Consider the following 19,175-nt stretch of genomic DNA (forward strand, 5'->3'; position numbering starts at 1 on the left):
ATCCCACTCCTGGGTATTTGTCCAGGGGAAATGAAAACCTATGTGCACACAAAAACCTGTACGTGCGCACGAAATAGAGACAATATTTGCAAATCATGTAACTGGTAAGGGACTAGTCTCCAAGCTATATACAGAACTATTAGAAGTTTACAACAAAAAGACAAATAACCCAAGAAAAAAATGGGCAAATGTTGGGGGGAGGGAGGGATGAATAGGTGAAACACAGGATTTTTCGGGCAGTGAAACTACTCTGTATGATACTATAACGATGGCTATGCATCATTATACGTTTGTCCAAACCCACAGAATGTACAACATGAAGAGTAAGTTCTAATTAAACTATGGACTCTGGCTGATGATGGGTTAATGTAGGTTCATCACCTGTGACAAATGCGCCACTCTGGTGGGGGTTGTTGATACCTGGGGAGGCTGTGCATTAGTGGGGCAGGAGATGTAAGGGAAAACTCTGAATACCTTCGTCTCAATTTTGCTGTGAACCTAAAACTTCTCTAAAACCAAAGTCTATTAAAACAAAGCAAAATGGGTAAAGGATTTGAATAGACATCTCTCCAAAAAAGATATACAAGTGGCCAGTAAGCACGTGAAAAGATGCTCGACATCACCAGTAATTAGGTAAATGGAAATCAAAACCACAGTGAGATACCACTTCACACCCACTAGGATGGCTATACTAAAAAAGACAGACAATAACAGGTGTCAGCCAGGATGTGGAGATATTGGAAACATCATACACTGCTGGTGGGAATGTAAAGTGGTGCAGACGCTTTGGGAAACAGTCTGGCAGTTCTTTAAAAAGTTAAACTTATAGGGCTTCCCTGGTGGCGCAGTGGTTGAGAGTCCGCCTGCCGATGCAGGGGACACGGGTTCGTGCCCCGGTCTGGGAAGATCCCATATGCCGTGGAGCGGCTGGGCCCGTGAGCCATGGCCGCTGAGCTTGCGCGTCCGGAGCCTGTGCTCCGCAACGGGAGAGACCATAGCAGTGAGAGGCCTGAGTACCGCAAAAAAAAAAAAAAAAAAGTTAAACTTATAGCTACCATATGACCCAGCAATTTTTATTCCTAGGTGAAGAGAATTGAAAATATATGTCCACGTAAAAACTTGTACATGAAAGAAAAGTAGAAACAACCCAAATGGCCATCAATGGGTGAATGGATAAAGAAATTGCGGTCTATCCATACAATGGAATATTATCCAGTCATACCAAGGAATGATGCACTGATTCATGCTATGACGTGGATGAACCTCAAAACCATTATGCTGAGTGAAAGAAGCCAGACACAAAATGTCACATGTTGTATGATCCCATTTATATGAAATGCCCAGAACAGGCAAATCCACAGAGACAGAAAATAGATACACGGTTGCCAGAGGCTGAGGGAGGGGGAATGGGGAGTGACTTCTAATGGGTATGGGGTTTCTTTTTGAGGTGATGAAAATGTTCTGGAATTGAATAGTGGTGAATGTTACACAACATTGTGAACGTACTCAGTGTGACTGAATTGTGCACTTTAAAGGGTGACTTTTATGGTATGTGAATTGTATTTCAGCTTAAAAAATTTTTTGTACATAAATTTTTATAGCAGCCTTATTCATAACCTTCAAAAACGGGAAACAACACAAATGTCCTTCACCTGGGGAATGGATAAACAAACTGGTTTGTCCATATGATAGAATACTACTTAGTCATAAAAAAGAATGAACTATTGATATGCACAATGTGAATGAATCTCAAATGCATTACGCTTAGTGAAAGAAGCCTCACTTCTTTCAAGTGAGTCAAGAAGACATCTACTAGATGATTTCATCCACTCATGTGACATTCTCAAAAAGACAATACTATAGGGACAGAAAATATATTAATGGTTGCCAGGGGCTGGGAGGTGGGAGAGGAACAAGGGAATTTGGGGGGTGATGGAACTGTTCTATATCTTGATTGTAGTGTTGGTGACATGGCTGTATTCATTTGTGAAAACTCATAGTACTGTACACAAAAAGGGTGAATTTTATTGCTTGTCAATACATTTTTTAAATGAAGACAATAACAAAACTAGTTTTTAAAGACCTCCTTGCTCCCAATTGCCTCGTGGTTGAAGTCCAAATTCCTATGCCTGACCCCATCAAACACTTTGTGATTTGGTTATGTAACTCCCCCCCCCAATTAATTAATGTGCAACTAATGATTGAACATGTACTGTGTGCCAGGCGCTGTCCTAGGTCCTGGTAATACATTTGTGGAAAAAAATGAGTTCCTGATCTCATGGATCTCACATTCCAGTGAGCAAGCCACCAAATAAACACATAATTAGTCAGGAGGGCTAAGTTCTAAGAAGAAAAATAAAACAGGGCAGAGATAGATAGAGATGAGGGTGAGCTATGTAGATGAGGGTGAGCTATGAGGGTGAGCTAACAAGATTAGGAAGGGGGCTTCCCTGGTGGCGCAGTGGTTGAGAGTCTGCCTGCCAGTGCAGGGGACACGGGTTCGTGCCCCGGCCCGGGGGGATCCCACATGCCGCGGAGCGGCTGGGTCCGTGAGCCATGGCCACTGAGCCTGCGCGTCCGGAGCCTGTGCTCCGCAACGGGAGAGGCCACAGCAGTGAGGGGCCTGCGTACCGCAAAAAAAAAAAAAAAAAAAGATTAGGAAGGGAAGGCACCTCTGTTGGGGTGACATATGAGTAGTGACTGGAAGGAAGTGAGTGGGAAGTAAGCTGTGTGGGAAGAGAGTCCTTGGCAGTGGGAACAGCAAGTGCAAAGGCCCTGAGGCTGGAGCAAGCATCACGCAGTTGAGAGAGAGCAAGCCAGCCAGTGCTGTATGTAGGGGCTCAGCAAGCACTAACTATGATTAAGTTAATTAATAACGGTTAATTAAGCTGCTGCTCATGTCTGCCATTAGAGGCTGCTTCTCTGATACACCAGCTCCAATGATGGAATTTTTTTCTTTTTTGCATTTCCAAGAAATCATTTTTCATGGTATAAATAAATTAATTTTATCTTGGCATAGATCAATTTCAGCTTTATTATGATAAACTATATGCAACAATACCTTATAGTATATCCTGGACTTCAACCATGAGGCAATGGGGAACAAGGAGGTCTTTTTAAATCCCCTTATAATATAGGCTATAGGACTTCCCTGGTGGCACAGTGGTTAAGAATCTGCCTGCCAATGCAGGGGACACAGGTTCGATCCCTGGCCTGGGAAGATCCCACATGCCACGGAGCAACAAAGCCTATGCGCCACAACTGCTGAGCCTGTGCTCTAGAGCCTGTGAGCCACAACTACTGAGCCCGTGTGCTGTAACTACTGAAGACTGTGTGCCTAGAGCCTGTGCTCCGCAACAAGAGAAGCCATTGCCATGAGAAACCTGCGCACAGCAAGAAAAGTAGCCCCCGCTCTCCACAACTAGAGAAAGCCCACGTGCAGCAAAGAAGACCCAACACAGCCACAAAAAAAAATAATAATATAGGCTGTAAAACTCAGAATCATAATGACAATACTGCATGTCACTAATCACCAGGGAAATGCAAATCAAAACCACAATGAGATATCACTTCACATCTGCAAAACAAAACAAAACAAAAACACACAAAAAACAAGTGTTGGCAAAGACGTGGAGAAATTGGAACCCTTGCACACTGTGGGTGGGAATGCAAAATGGTGCAGCCTCTGTGGAAAACAGTATGGACGTTCCTCAAAAATTAAAAATAGAACTACCATATGATCCAGCAATCCCACTTCTGGGTATAAATCTAAAAGAATGTAAATCAGGACTTTGAAGAGATGTTAGCATTCTTATGTCCATTGTAGCACTGTTCACAGTTCCCACAATATGGAAACAGCCTGAAAGTCCATCGATGAATGAATGGATAAAGATGTGGTATATACATAAACAATGCAATATTATTCAACCTGTAAAAAGAAGGAAATTCTGCAATATGTGACAACATGGTTGAACTTTGAGGATGTTTGCTAAGTGAAATAAACCGGTCACAGAAAGACAAACACTGCATGATTCCACTTATATGAGATATCTAAAATAAATTCTTGGGAGCAGAGAGTAGAAAAGGTTGGCAGGGGCTTGAGGGAGGAAATGAGACGTACTAATCAATAGGCATAATGTTTCAATCATGCAAGATGAATAAGCTCCAGAGATCTGCTGGACAACATTGTATCTCTAGCCAACAATAATGTAGTATACACTTTGTTAAGAGGGTAGATCTCAAGTTAAGTGTTCTTACCACAATAAAATAAAATAAATAAAATAAAATAAAAAAATACATTCAACTACCATACAACCCAGCACTTGCACTCATGGGCAACCCCCAGAGAAATGAAAACTTATATTCACACAAAAACCTATAATGGCTATTTTATTCATAATAGTCCAAAACAGGAAACACCTCATTTGCCCTTCTTCACTGTAATTGAACCAAACTTGGGTCTGCTTGCCTGCATGCAGCAAATCCAATCTACTGACACCAGGTCTTGCTGGAGGAAAGTTCAGTGTTTTTTGCAAGGTGCCCAATGCAGGGCCAAACAAGAAGAATGGGCAGCTCATGCTCAAAAGACCTGAACTCCCGGATGGCTTTCAGGGAAGTGTTTTTAAAGGCAAGGTGAGGCAGAGGGTCATAGGGTGCAGGATCAGCTCGTGTATGTCCTTTTGATTGGTTGGTGGTGAGATAGCAGGGCGGTGTTTGGGGAATCTCAATCATCAACCTTCTGGTTCCAACCGGTCTGGGGTCTACGTGCTGGTGGTCAGCATGCAGTTAACGTCTTCCATCTGGTAGGGGTTTTAGTATCTGCAAAACAACTCAAGGATATGGCTCAGAATATTATCTATAGACCTTGAGGAGGAACCAAAGGTCCCTTACTTTGTTTAATGGCTAAACTATTATTATTTTGTCTCACTTGACTGTTTTCTTTTGTTTCTGCGCCTTCTCACTTCTCTGATTAAGTTTGCTCTTTGGAACTTGGGGAAGGCGTAGGAGGCTAAAGCTTGTCTACAAACAAGAGGTGGAGGACATGGGGTGTGTCCCCAGGAAGGCCCTGCAGGGTCCTGCTCAGTTTCATCATCACATCATACCAGGAGCTATACCATGTCACCAACAACATTGGCTTTGATCACTTGGAAGGCGATATGTCCCATGTTTTCCCACCATACCCTATGTTTTTTTCTCTTTCCATACCCTATTCTTTGGAAACAGTGTGGATTGTCTTACAGAAATGCTCCTTACAGGAGTCCTTGATGGCACAGAGGGAGATGTCATGTGATAAAGCACAGGCATTGACAACCTAGAGTTGGAAAGTGATTTTGAAGAGTATACTCTGAATATGAAGACATTTAGGAAGCCTTAACTGATTCACTGGTTTTCTTTGTATGTACACACAGCAGTAGCATATAATGAAAATCTCGAGACTCTTCAAAAGGATATAAAATAAAAATTGTAAGGGATCAAAAGCACTGTGTCATAGTTCACTTGTCACATTTTCCTTCTTAGAACACAAATTATCAGTGGGGGTAATACTGCCCCCAAGGGGGTGAAAATTGGTTTGCGGGGAGGAGGTGACAAAAAAAACCTTAGATATTTCAGTGGTTTGTGGCCCTCCAAAGCTTAACCCTCCCTCGCAAAATCTTATTCATCAGCATTTAGCTTCTCTAATTAAATTAAATTAAAATGGTCTCTTTAGGGGGGAATAAGGGGGGGAAAATGGTTGAAAAACACTTTCTTAAGGTTTATAAAACAGTGATGCATCTAATTTGAGCAGATGGCCTCACAGTGGTTGACAAAAACAAGGATCAAACAGTACTCAGTGTGCATTGGATTATGTCTGTGCCTCAGTTTCCCGACCTATAAAATCAGGATGGTTTACATAATAGGGTGGCTGTGAGAGTAAATTAGATGATCTCCATATGAGTCCTTATAAAGTATTAGCTGTTATTGTTATCATCATCACTCCCATTTTATAAAAGAGGAAACAGAAGCTCAGAGAGGTCAGACCACTTGCTCCAGGGCACACAGCCTTGGAAGTGCCAAAAAGGAGCTCCAAGGCTGCTGGGTTGGCTCGGGGAAGACAGATTTCCACACCTGAATCTTTCCTGTCCCTCCCTGCGGAGTTGATTCTGTCGTGGACAGCCCCACAAGTAAGCTGGCGCCACTTGGTCGCCCCCATTCACTGGCACAGGGAAGCCCCTTCTTTCTTTTTCTTTTTTAAAAATTTGTATTGGGGTACAGTTGATTTACAATGTTATGTTAGTTTCAGGAGTACAACAAAGTGAATCTGTTATATATATATTTACATCCACTCCTTTCTTGGCGATCTCATCAATTCCGGTTCGCCAAAGGCTGAGCCTATGGCTGGAGAATTGGGCAGTGGTTTGCTGCCCCCTGCAGGTAGAATGGGAAATGGCAGGCATCGTGCCCTCCTTTGTCGACCCCCTCTAGATTTGGGGGCGCTTGCTTCTCTCTTCTTTTTTCTCCTCCACCCCCATAATGCCCTCCAAAAATTGTCCCTGGCACAATTTGGGCAACAGCAGTCCAAATTTAAATGCACATACTCTTGGACTCAGCAATTCCACTGCTACAGATTCAGGCCACTTGCAAAAGTCAGATAAGATTTGTGGGCACCTAGGTGGTCATTGGTTGGGGAGGGCTTCACTCATCCACAGGACATCCAGCTTTGAGGAAGGTGGGGTGGAAGTGTACCTGCTGTCTTGTAAAGAGCTTCAAGACATTTTGATAAGTGAAAAGCTGAAGGCAGAAATAAAAGAACATCGCAAAGATATATATATAGATATATATATATATGTTGGCATATACACATTTTGTGCTGCAAAGAATCAAAATGAACTTGTTAATCGCTTTGGAAGGAGGTGGGAAGGGAAGCTTCTACTTTTTTGTTTTCCTTTTTCTTTCTTTCTTTTAACCATTTTTTTTTACTGTGTGGTTTTCTTACACGGAACATGTGGATTTATACATATATCTTAATGTCAGCAAAGGATTATGGGAGATTTTGGGCTTCTTCCCTGTTTCTCTCAGTGTTAAAATCCCAATGATAAAAATTTTAACTCAATACATGAAAGCAGTCACAGTATTCTCATGGGGCAAGGGTCAGTGACAAAGCAAGTATAGAATAAGATCTCATTTTTATTTTTTAAAATTATAAATAATAATAGACTGAAATAGAAATCAAAACACTAACAGATTTTTTTTTCTGTATGGGAGCGATTTCTACTGTCTTCTTTGGGTTTCTCTGTATTTTTTTCTATTACGTATTCCACAATTAATGTTTGTATATCTTTTGTAATCTGAAAAAAAATAGATACACAGCATTGTGAATGCATTTAATGTTGATGAGTTGTACAATTTAAAGTGGTTACAATGGTAAATTTTATGTTTTATGCTACTTACCTGGTTGGTTATTGCAAGGTTACTTTTCTTTAGGGGATGGTAGGAGTCTATCAGGCAGATGACCTAACTAGTGCTGACCAGGCAATTCCTGATTGACTACTTTGAGATTCCATTTCTGGAAAAGCCAAAACTGTAATTAAGTCTCAGTTTGGTGATGTGGCACTTAGTATAAGTGACTCCATTTGAGGTCTTTCCATTTATTGATCTGAGGCTTATTTATTACATAAAGTGAGTTTCCTCTATGTCACATGCAAAAATGAGAGGAGAGCCATGGGGCTGACAGCATTTTCACCCAGGACAGAGGAAGATGATCCACATTGAAAAATAATAATGTTTAAAAGAATGGAAGGGAACAAAGATAGAACTGTGTTTTGGTTATGACAATAGTTCTGCTTATTCAACAAACAAATTACTTGTGATATCAGGGAATTAAAAGCCCAACTCACTGGAGTCCCAAGTGTTATGACACTATTAGATCAGGTTTTTTGGTACACCTTCTGCAACTATATTCTCTTATCACAGCCTCAAAGCCAGAGTGGCTGAGAATCAACATTTTATTCTGAGGAAAACCACATCTTGCTACAATTCTACCTCAAGAAGCAAAGGCATCTGGAGTGAGACCAAGAGAAATGAGAAATATGTCCATACAAAGATATATACTATGTTCACAGAAGCTCTATTCATTATAGCCACAAACTGGAAACAACCCAGATATCTATCCACAGGTGAGTGGATAAGCAAGTTGGATACATTTATATATAATTGTGTTACCGAACCAAACTTGGGTCCGCTTGCTTGTGTGCAGTAAAGCCAATCTACTGACACTGGATTGTGGTGAAGGAAAGTGTAGCGTTTATTGCAGGGTGCCAAGCAAGGAGTCCAGGTGGCTAGTGCTTAAAAGGCCTGAACTCCCTGAAGGCTTTCAGGGAAAGATTTTTAATGACAGTGTGAGTGAGGAAGGGGGATTGTGGGGTATGTGATCAGCTCATGGACCTTCTTCTGATTGGTTGGTCAGGAGGCAATTGGGAGTCAACATCATCAATCTTCTGGTTCCAACAGTCTGGGATCTATGTGCTTGTGGTCAGCATACAGTTAACTTCTTCTACCTGGTGGGGAAACCCTCAAAGGGTATGGCTCAGAATATTATCTGTAGCCCTTGAGGAGGAACTGAATGTCCTTGACTTTGTTTTTGTTTTTTAAGTATTTATTTATTTTGGCTATGCTGGGTCTTAGCAGCGGCATGCGGACTCTTAGTTGCGGCATGCATGCAGGATCTAGTTCCCCAACCAGGGATCGAATCCAGGTTCCCTGCATTGGGAGCGCAGAGTCTTAGCCACTGGACCACCAGGCAAGTCCCCTTGACTTTATTTAATGGCTGAACTATTATTACTTTGTCTTCCTTTCTTTCTCCATTGTCTCACTTCTCTGATTAAATTTACACTTTGGAACTTGGGGACAGCCTAGGAGGCTAAAGCTCTTCTACAAACGAGAGGCAGGCAGAAGACATGGTGGGTGAGTGGGTGGGGGAGGGTGTGTTCCAGGAAGGGTCCTACTCAGTTACAATGGAATAACACTTACCAATAAAAATGCAGTACTGTTATACCCAACAACAGGAAGAATCTCAAACACACTATGCCCAGTGCAAGTACTCTAATGCAAGAGAACACATGGTTTATGATTCCACCTATATGAAACTTTAAAAAAAGACCATTATGACCTATAGTGAGAGAAAACAAATTTGGAGTTACCTGGGGAAAGGGATGGAAGAATTAACTGTAAAGAGGAACAAGGGAATTTGGGGGTGAAGGAATGTTCTTTATCTCGATTCTGAAGGCGATTACATAGGTGTATAAGTGTGACTACACTCGTGGAAGGCTACAATTTAAATGGGTGCATTTTACTGTTTATAAATTGTACCTCAATGAAATCGATTTTTATTTTAAATACCACGAACATATATTTCACATACTACCGTCATTTACCAAAAGCTGAAAAACTAAGGAGTACTTAAGGCTTACAAAATTAGGTTATCTATTGAACCCTCAAAATATGGCAATAAAGGAGAACAGAACATTCAAATACGCGCAAAACACTCAATAAAACGTTGGGTTTTAGGAAGCCGGTGCTTTGTCAAAAAGGCTTCCCAGATTTAGGTGCCCAAGGCGGGGGAAATTGGAAGTGGGCGCCAAAGCCGGAAGTGTGGCAGGAAACAGGATGCAGAAGCTGGGGACGCGCTTGACTCTCCAAGTCCCGCCCTGAACCCGGAAGTGTGGCCCACGTCCAGGTGCAACTACGCATGCGCACAGCCTAGATCGGCCAATCAAAACGAAGGAAGGCGGGCGTTCGGGTGAAAATCGGGAACTGTGGCCTTTTTACGTTCCGGACGTTAGCCGAGCGCCATGGAGGCCTACGAGCAGGTCCAGAAGGCGCCCCTGAAGCTGAAAGGCGTAGCAGAGCTCGGAGTGACTAAGCGGTGAGTCCCGAGAGGCTGTCCCTTTGAGCCTCTTCCTGAGACCCCGGAGCGTAGCCCTCTGACCCGCCGTTACCCCGTCTCCCCTCCCAGGAAGAAGAAAAAGAAGGACAAAGACAAGGCGAAACTGCTGGAAGCGATGGGAACAAGCAAAAAGAACGAGGAGGAGAAGCGGCGCGGCCTGGACAAGCGGACACCGGCCCAGGCGGCCTTCGAGAAGATGCAGGAGAAGCGGGTAAGGCGGGTGGGAAGCCTAGCGATGTCCCGCATCGATGGCCTGGGTCTCCTGGGGTGGATTCAGAGGCAGGACCCGGAGACCCGTAACCGGGGTCTACACCAGAACGCTCCGGGGAGGGCAAGCGGTCAGTGAGGACCTTAATTCCGGGGAGAACATGCTGCGTGAGTAAGAGAGTAAGAGTCCACGGTCGGGGAGCTCCGAGGACAAGAAGGTATTCTGGCCGGATTGGACCGCAGAGGGGAGAGCTAGAGACCCGGCTTTGGATTCCAGCGCTGTCGCTCGTTTGACCCGTAACACTGGTCAGTGACTCACCTCTTGATGCCTCAGTTTCCACATATGCAGGGGTCAGAATCATGCTTTCTCCTAAGAGGGATGGGAACTTTGGATGAGGTAACGTGGGCAAATGGCACTCAGTCTGGCATAAAGTCAGTGCTCAATGGATATTAGCTGTTGACATTAAACGGGCATACTCACCGCTGTAGGTCACCACGAAGTGTTCCCATGACGACTTTGGCGGCTTCAAATACGTTGTATGTTCAGGCTCTGAAAAATGATTTCTCTTAATATTAAATACTTAATAAATTTGGGTGGCGACGGGTAGGAGAGGTCAGCGTAGGATAGATACGTTCAGCCCATTATGTTTGGGGGGAATAATCAGTCTAGGTCAGTGGTTCTCAACTGGGGGCCATTTTGTCCCCCACCCCCAAGAAGACATTTGGCAATGTTTAGAGACATTTTTGTTTGTTACAACTTGGGTGGGGTGGGGGTGGGCAGGGATGCTGCTCAACATCCTGAAGTGCTTGAGACGATGTCCCCCAGAGCAAAGATTGATCTGGCCCAACATGTCATTAGTGCCCAGGTTGAGAAACGCTAATGGTGGTCTTGGTGATTTGGTCCAGTAACGTCAGGAAAAAGTTAACTCATTACTCTCAGGTCTAATTGAGTCGTAGGAGAGAAAAAAGAGAGACTCACTGGCTTTGACATGACAGGCCTGCGTCCCGTTCTGTCTCTACCGCTGTTGGTGACGTAACTCTGGACAAGTTGGCTCACCTCCCACATCTTAATTTCTTCATCTGTAAAGTGGGACTCAAGTCCCAACCTCAGAGGTGGTGAGGATTTAACAGGTGAATGCACTTAAGCCCGTTCCTTAAGGTTATAGTCAGAGGCAGGGCTGCGACTTTACTGCTGGAGTTGGGGTGGAGAGGGGGAGAGGCTCATGCAACCATCAGAGTGACTAATAATGGCCCCTCAGAGTAGGGCAGCAATAGTGGAGGTGATGGAATGTATCGGGTTTGGGATAGGTTTTGAAGGAAGAACAGCCAGATTAGCTGATGGGCTGGGTGTGGGCTGGGAAAAAGGAATCAAGGATGACCAAGATTTTTGGTGGGAGAAGCTGGGTGAATGAAGGTGCTGTTTTACTGAAACAGGAAGAACTGTTAAGTAAAGCAGGTTTCTAAAGTGGGGGGATCAAGATCTTCGTTTTAAAAGTTAAATTTGAGGTGCCTGTTAGAAACCCAAGTGGAGAATTCTCATGGACAGTTCGATACCTGAATCTGCAGTTTAGAGGAAAGGTCTGGGCCCAGATCAACATTGGGGAATTGCTCTGGGGACTGCATGAGATCCTTTGAGGAAGGATAGTGATAGAGGAGGTCTAGGATCTGACCCCTGGTGATCAGAGGGTGGCAGAAAAGAAATTGCAAAGGAGCACAGGACGGAGGGATACCAGAAGAGAGTGTGTCCTTAGGAGCCAAGTGGAGAAAGTGTTTCAAGAAGGAAGACGTGACCAGCTGTGTCATGTGCTGGCAGGAGGTCTAGGCGGGTGAGCACTCAGAGCCCTTAGTTGGCATTTGGTACGAAAAGGAGGAAAGGCTGATTAGAGTGGATCCAAGTGGGGGCAGGGAAAGGCAGAGATGGAGACAAGGATTAGAAATAAGTCTTGGGAGATTTGCTGTCAAAGGGAATGGAGAAATGGGCCTCTAGCTGGAGGGTAGAAGGTCAAGGTGAAGTTTTCGTTGTTGGCACTGAATACCAGAAATACTCCTGAGGGTTTGGTTTGACCCAGCGGAGGGAGAGAGGGGGGCAGGAAGAGAGAGAGAGAAAGAGAGGGGAAGAGAGGGAGGTACATGAGATGGATGAGAGAGAAGGGAGCAGGTGTGGACAAAGCGAGGTACAGTTGGGAAATGCAGATTCCCTTGTGGAAGTGTGTTGGATTGAGCACAGTGGGCTTTATAGGCTGGACAGCTCCTGGAAGGAAGACTCCAGCCTGGTGGAAAGGATCAGAGCTTGGCATTTCCAGCCCCATCACCCACTGTGCACTCTGGTCCTCATTTTCTCTTGTCTGTGAAGTGGGGTTTGCAACAGCACCCATGACACCCTCTGAACTTGGTGCGTGGAGTGAGAAGAGGGAGGGCAAAGCCCCCCAAAGTGCCTGGCATTGGTGACAGCTGCTCAAGTCAGTGTGGCCTCTTGTGAGGAGACACGGGCCTCATGTGGGCTTACAGCAGCAGGAAGGGGCAGGGATGGACAAGGCAGATACTTCAGAGGGAGAGGGAGTGTCAGCCAGGTGGGAGCTGACTGGACATAGAGGGAGATGAAGAGGCAGCAAAGGAAAGAGGAGGGAAAGGGAGGGGCAGTCAGGGGGCAGTCTACAGTATATCTCATGCTTTTGTGGGTTGCCTGGGCTTAGCTGGGTGGTTCTTCTGCTGGCCTCCCTTGGAACCTGGTGCAGTCAGATGGCAGCTGGGGCTGGAGGCCCATCTGGGCTGGAAATCCAAGATGGCTTCACCATCACGTGTCTGGTGCCTCATTGCTCCTCTATGGCCTCCCTCCCCACATGTCATCTCATTCTCCAGGTCCTTTCTTTGCAGCAAGGTCATCAGACTTCCCGAATGGTGGCTAGCTTCCAAGAACACAAGGCAAAACCTGCTAGGTCTCCTTACAGCTTCATCCCAGCACTGGCACTGCATTCTGTTAAGTAAACCGTGTCACAGGACCAACTCAGAGTCAGTGCGACAGAGGACTGCACCAGGGCACCAGTACCAGGCAGCTCGGTTCATGGGGGGGGCGGCACCAAAGTGAGTCGGCCACAGTCACCCAGCTAGTAAGTGTAGAGCCAGGTGCGGCCCCAGGTCTGCGTGGCTCTGCATCCCATGCTCTCACCTCATACCAGGTATAATTGGTGTTAAGCATGAGGGTAGGTCGTGGTGGTACAGGGTTCATGTTCCAGCATCATACTTGTCAAGGCCATCTGGGTCTTGTAACCCTCTTGGCTCTGTGTCCTGTCACTCAAGCACCTACTCTGTGTCAGGCTCTTTACCTTCCTCATTTATCATCCTTCCTCAGACCCCTTCTGAGGCTTTCTTTTTCTGCAAACTGGGAATGCAGTCAGTTACCCAAGGATGCAGGAAGCACATGTACAGCTCCCAGCGGAGTCTCTCTCCTTGAGTCAGTGCTAGGACGTTTCCCGCCACTCAGACCAAAGGGCAGCTGATGTAAGCTCCCAGCGGGCTGTGTTATGGCCAGGCATCCTTGCTGGACCCACCTGAGTGGGGTTGAGGGAGGGGCGAGGTGTTCACCCTGAGACTCCAGCCATTCTAAGTGTGAGAGCCAGGCTGGCTGGGGGCTCTCATCTTCCATCGTGTGCTGGCCTGGGCTGCATCAGGCATGTGACTCTCCTCCATTTCTCTCCTTTCTTCAGCAAATGGAAAGGATCCTGAAGAAAGCATCCAAAACCCACAAGCAGAGAGTAGAGGTAAGTCATGTGCTGGTGGGGGAGACTGAGCCATGTAGGGACCAGGCTGGGCCCAGAGGCTAGGAGCCTGGTAGAGGAGCCATTGGAGTGTTGGCGGGGGTGGAGGGGGGGGTGCTTTACCCAACCTCCCCAGGGTCATATAAGGGCAAGGCCAGGGTTCAGGCATCTATAATGCCTGGCAGGGTGGCTTTGAGAGGAATGGGCTCACTGAGGAGAGACAGGATGTGGAGAAGTGGGAGTGGGCAGTGCTGCGTATCCCTAGTGCCCTGCTTGGGTCTGTGCTGACATGGGCTTTCTCCTCGGCTTTTCCAGGACTTCAACAGACACCTGGACACACTCACGGAGCACTATGACATTCCCAAAGTCAGCTGGACAAAGTAGCCTCCGCTCCTGGGGTATGGAGTGGCATCAAGGAGAAGCAGAAGGCAAAGTTGGGGTTATATTTGGCACCTTTGGTATTTTCTAGAAACATTCTTTTACACACATCCTTGCATGATCTGCTGAGACAGTGCTTTTCAAAGCTGTAAGTCCTCATTCTGGAACTTGATTAAAATAAGACCGTCCTTTTACTCTATTTTGATTTCTCAGTAGCACATAGAAGAGAAACATTTTTAGTTTGGAAAGTGTATCCAGAGATTAAGGTTATTTCTGTGTAAGTGCCATGGAAAAGTGGTTTTACCCCCGAGTTGTATCTGACTCTTTGACAGCCAGCCAGCTGGCTTTGCCTGGATGAAACCGACTCCAGAGGACAAGGAGCTAATGCCAGCATGGCCTGCAGCATGTACACCCCTGTAGGGCCCTGCACAGGCTGCCCTTCCAAGCTCCCTCTAGATTGGGGCTTATGCTCTCCCATCCAGGGGTTGGGGAAGCCACTTGCAGCTACGGTCTTCAGTCTGCCGCCTCAGCCTCCTGGCCAGTGAGACAGCACAGCCAGGGAAACAGAACAACCACCTAAGGCAAGGATGGAACGTACACCTTGTCCCTTTCTAAACCTGTGGCCAGCATGTAGCCTTTTCTCCCAGTATCCCCATTCCAGACATGTCTAGTGGGTGTTGCCATGGCAGGCATTGCCAGTCAGGCACAGCATTCTTTGTGATGGAACCCAGACACAGCCTGCCATCATACCCTCAACACTGGGCTCCAAGCAGCCCCCGTATTTATTCAGAGTTGGCACATAACATGTTTGGCATTACTGGCCTAAGGACACCTCGAGGGTGATGGGACCGAGGCAGACCCCCAGCACAGACAGACGTGAGTGTAGTCGAAAGGAAGGACTCAGGTTCCCGTGCTGGAGAGCCAGGATCTTTGAAGGCCTCTGTATACCCACCAGATAAGGATCAGATTGCATATGCTGTTGGGAAAAAATGTGTTGACATAGATGCTGAGAGGATAAGAAAGGCAGAAAACAAAACCATGTGTTGGGTTTGGGACTGTCATATGTGAAATGCAGAATAAAACAAAGTTATTAACTGTGAGTCTGAGTATAATTACAGGCTGTTTGACTACCACTAGAAACACTGCCTTTAGGATTATCACACACAAAGAATGTGCGTACCACAAAACAACTATTCTCCCTCAATTTGGAGAAAATTAGATGACATGTGTTTCCACCTGGGGTTTGCAACCCACCTAAAGGAGGTGACATACTGTCTCGTTAGCATGGCTCCTTGCGGCGGATCCCCCCACTGACTGGTAGAAAGGCACTTTCAGGCCTTTGCCATCCATGAGTCAGCAGTTGGGGTCTGTGAGCATGATGCGGTGGTGCTGTGAAAAGCCTGCTTCAGTAGTGGGGAAGACAGCTACTCCAATTCTCCCTGCCCATCAGATCACTCCAAAACTGAGTGACTGAAAACAGTGGAATTTCTCTCTCACAATTCTGTGTATTGACCATGCTCAGCTGGATGGTTCTGCTCCATGAGGTGTAGTTTAGTTCATGTGTAAGTTACATTGACTTGCCTGGGGCCAGAACGTCCTCCAGAATCTCCCTTTACATAACCTGTTCCATCGCCAACACAAGTCATTGCCAGACCCACTCTGGGAGGGAATTACACAGGGCACGAACACCAGAAGATGCGGTTTATTGAGGGCCATCACTTATAGTCTACCACAGTGGTTCTCAAAATCTGTATGTTAGGCTCTCCTGGGGAGCATTAAGAACTACTGATGCTGCCTGGGGTGGGGTTCCATCATGAGATTTTTCAGAGCTCCCCAGGTGACCCCAGCATGCAGCAAAGTTTGAAAAACTCTGGTCTAGCACAATCAGTATGGTCTTTTCTGAGATGTCACAGAGGTCAAATCTGACTTACACATTAACTGCCAAGAATGAAATTCCGACATGATTCAAATTCCTTCCTCCGCATATGGAGAAAAGGAGGTTACAAGTAACTTATGTGTCAACAGTGTTTACTGTGACAGTACTCTTGGCACTTGGAAGTCTTTGTTTCCTCAAAAGACTTTTGTCCTTCTAGCCCCCCGATACTGTATTAAACATCTAAAATGCCCACAGCAAGCCTGAAAAGGAATCCTCCATAATGGAAAGGGTTGCCTCTCCTGGGTGGCTTTGCTTTTTGCCTTATGCTTTTTGGCATTTCCTCAGTTTTTCTTCAGTGAGATGTACAGTTTTGTAGTTAGAAAACATACATGTTTTTCTAAAACACTGCAATAAATTGGGCAAGGTATGAGGCTAGGCACGGTAGGATTTCTTAAGAGAGAGTTGATGTCAAAAAGCCTCAGTTGGCTGCTTTGTGGAAGAATTCTTCCAGCCCAGGATTCACTTGATAACCTTTAAAGATTCCAGTTTTCTTCTCTGGATTTTCTTGCACTTACATCTCTACCCCAAGTAGAGGATGTATAACCACAGAGTTGCAAAAACTATCTTTGAAAACCCCAAGTGGAGGTAGTAGAGAAGATAAAAGAAGAGAGAGGCAAGCAGCCTGGGTAAATGGTTCTGATACTGCAGGACTGGGCCCAGGGCACTGTGATGGTTCATTGGGACAGAATGCAGGCATTTCTCCAAAGGCCGAGTATTCATAAAAGCAAATGAGATATAATTCAATTAGATTAATTAGGGTCACAGTTTGCATTACCCACAGTGACCACTAACTACAGAAATAAATCACCTGCTTTTTGCCTAGGTTCAGTGGGGTGTGGCTTTCAGGAGATCATTTCAGGCAATAAACTGGCACACTTGTCCACTGACAATCGTTGACACTGAGAGGTGACAGGAGCTGACTGTTGATACAGCTCAATTGCCAGAGAGTTTAACTTCTTTCCAAGTAACCACCACCTTACCCCTCCCTATAAAGGGTATCACCATTGGTGACTGTATACTTGTTTTCGACTTCCCCACCAGGCTATGAGTTCCATACGGCTGGGCCCCAGGTGGGTTCAACCACAAGGATCTCTTACCAAACTTGGCCCACAAAGTTGGGTTTTCAGCTGCAGGGGCTTCGCCCAGTCAGGCAGCTAGAGTGCCCTGCCTCAGTCGGCCCGGCCCCGGCCCCGCCCCGCCCCTCTCGGCTTACTTCCGGGATGCTTGAGGGAGGAGCGGGAAATTAGGGCGCATTGGACTTACTGCGCCTGCGCACCCTGCGCCCTGCGCCGGCGCATTCTTGACAGCTCGTTCCCGGCCGGACATAACGGTCCGCGCGAGGTTCCCGAGGTTCCCCGGACCGGAAGTGGAAACGAACTGTCGCGGGGTGCACCCGGCCTGGCTCACCGCCTGGCAGTCCCCGCTGTCGCCGCCGCCCTCGGCCAGTGCCGAGGCTTTCCGCAGCCACCATGTCCGCCAGTGCCGTCTACGTGCTGGACCTGAAGGGCAAGGTACCGAGAGCGCCCCACCTTCCGCGTTGCCAGGCAACTGGCAGGGGCCTCGCCCCATGGGGACCCACCCTGTTGCTAGTTAACCGGCCAATGGGAGCCATCCTGGTCTTAGGCAAGGAAGCCGTTTGGCAGCACCTGAGGCCTCCACCCTGTTGCTAAGTATCCGGGAAGGGGTCTTAGGTCCGCCTTAGTCCTGCCTCGTTGCTAGATAACGCGGTGGGCTGCCGCCGTTGCCAGGTAACCGGCAGCAAGACCCTCATCCCCCACCCCTGTGCGCTGGCGGCCCAGGCCTTCGTGGGGGCCGGGGAGCGCGGGCCGCAGCCCGCTTGGAAGCCAGGCCTGGCGCCGAGGGGCTGCACGACCCTTGACCAGAGGTGGTGAGGCGTTGCGGGGACAGTGTGCCCTCGGGCCAGTCCCGCCCTCTGGGAGCGCAGCAGCTTATGTTTATTCAGCGATTTTTCTGTGCCAGTCCCTGTAGGGATTTCTTAACGTTCACTGTGACATTGAGTTACAAGGGTCAGGTGAAGTGGGTGGTGGGAGTGCCATTTAACAGAGGGAGAAACTGAGGCACAGAGAGGCGATGCAACCTGCCCAAGGTCACACCGGTCACAGAGAAGTGGCAGGTCTAGGAGTTGAACCCAGAATCATTTGTTCATTCAGCTGATGTTTGAGGAGCACCTACTAAGTGCCAGGCAGGGTGCTAAGCTTTGGGCTGCCTTTGGGGAGCAAAATCAGAATCAGTCCCTGTCCTTCTGGAGCTCACAATCTGGTGGTAGAGGGACACTGATCTCAAAAAGCACAAGTAAAAATAAATAAATAAATAAATAAAAAGCACAAGTAAATATAAATTGCAGTGGTGGAGCAGTGATGATATAATAGGGAGAGTCAGCCTCTGCTGGGGGTCAGGAAGGGCTGCCCAGGGGGAGTGACAAACCCGGCTGAGACGTGAAGGAGGAATTGGACATAACTAGGACTTGGGTGCCTTTCCCAGGGGTTTTTGGGAAAGCTTCATAAAGGAGGGATCTCAAAACATTTCAGAAGTGACCTGCTGCTTTCCCCCAAGTCCATCCCAGCTAGAAGCCAAGAGACCTCTTGCATTGGGGAGTAACAAGAATAGGGCAGAACCAACAGTATTAAACAAGCCCCACATCAGTGAGTGAGAGAAACACGGGTGTTGGGCCTAGGTGAAGTGGGCAGGAGTTAGCTCAGAAGCAGCAGGGAGTGAAGAGGTGAAGTGACTGTCCCTTGCTGCTCCATTCCCCACCCCCAGCGCTTTCCCAGAGTCCCTTAAGTGGGTTGCCTGCCTTGGATGCCACCCAAAGTCAACAGCTAGTGAGACCCAGTACTAGGCTCCCTTCTTCAACCTTCTTGGAGGCAAAGAAAGACACAGGGCACACCAGGAGCTGGGAGGGTGCAGTGTTCCCCAAGTCTTTGTAGCACGTGTTCTTGTTTCCTCCCTGGCCACT

General features: G+C 46.8%; 2 protein-coding genes and 1 long non-coding RNA gene across 4 annotated transcripts in view; 2 read left to right on the forward strand and 1 right to left on the reverse strand.

The window, feature by feature from the left end:
• Positions 1-9,771: 9,771 nt before the first annotated feature.
• FAM32A (family with sequence similarity 32 member A) lies at positions 9,772-15,362 on the forward strand. The gene is made up of 4 exons (XM_022558662.3): positions 9,772-9,901; positions 9,992-10,133; positions 13,834-13,887; positions 14,200-15,362. Exons 1-4 carry the CDS (start codon positions 9,828-9,830, stop codon positions 14,266-14,268), a joined length of 339 nt encoding a protein of 112 aa, XP_022414370.1. The 5' UTR covers positions 9,772-9,827; the 3' UTR covers positions 14,269-15,362.
• On the reverse strand, positions 9,896-17,757 carry LOC149744059 (uncharacterized). Its single transcript, XR_016391466.1, has 3 exons — positions 17,462-17,757; positions 10,611-10,679; positions 9,896-10,499 (listed from the first exon to the last, which is right to left on the reverse strand). It is a non-coding gene; the product is annotated as an uncharacterized LOC149744059 (long non-coding RNA).
• AP1M1 (adaptor related protein complex 1 subunit mu 1) overlaps positions 17,511-19,175 on the forward strand; it is a 29,958-nt gene continuing 28,293 nt past the window's right edge. The window contains exon 1 of one of the 2 annotated variants that reach the window (XR_016391465.1): positions 17,511-17,709. Coding sequence is in view for 1 of the 2 variants with exons in the window: in XM_022558423.3 (XP_022414131.1) it covers positions 17,668-17,709 (42 nt within the window). In the remaining variant the exon portion in view is untranslated. The remainder of the gene's footprint in view (positions 17,710-19,175) is intronic. The other variant, XM_022558423.3, reaches the window with a different exon arrangement.

Source organism: Delphinapterus leucas, unplaced genomic scaffold (assembly GCF_059928025.1).
Source record: "Delphinapterus leucas isolate spDelLeu-1000000601 "Yukka" unplaced genomic scaffold, BTC_Dleu_Yukka2 spDelLeu_asBTCV2_sq25, whole genome shotgun sequence".
NCBI classification, from domain to species: Eukaryota; Metazoa; Chordata; class Mammalia; order Artiodactyla; family Monodontidae; genus Delphinapterus; species Delphinapterus leucas.

What these genes read in the sequence shown, in the direction of transcription:
- FAM32A (XM_022558662.3), top strand. Translation starts at nt 9,828, where the DNA reads ATGGAGGCCTACGAGCAGGTCCAGAAGGCGCCCCTGAAGCTGAAAGGC. An exon ending in GAGCTCGGAGTGACTAAGCG is followed by an intron (nt 9,902 to 9,991) that starts GTGAGTCCCGAG and finishes CTCCCCTCCCAG; the next exon opens with GAAGAAGAAAAAGAAGGACA. An exon ending in CCCACAAGCAGAGAGTAGAG is followed by an intron (nt 13,888 to 14,199) that starts GTAAGTCATGTG and finishes CGGCTTTTCCAG; the next exon opens with GACTTCAACAGACACCTGGA.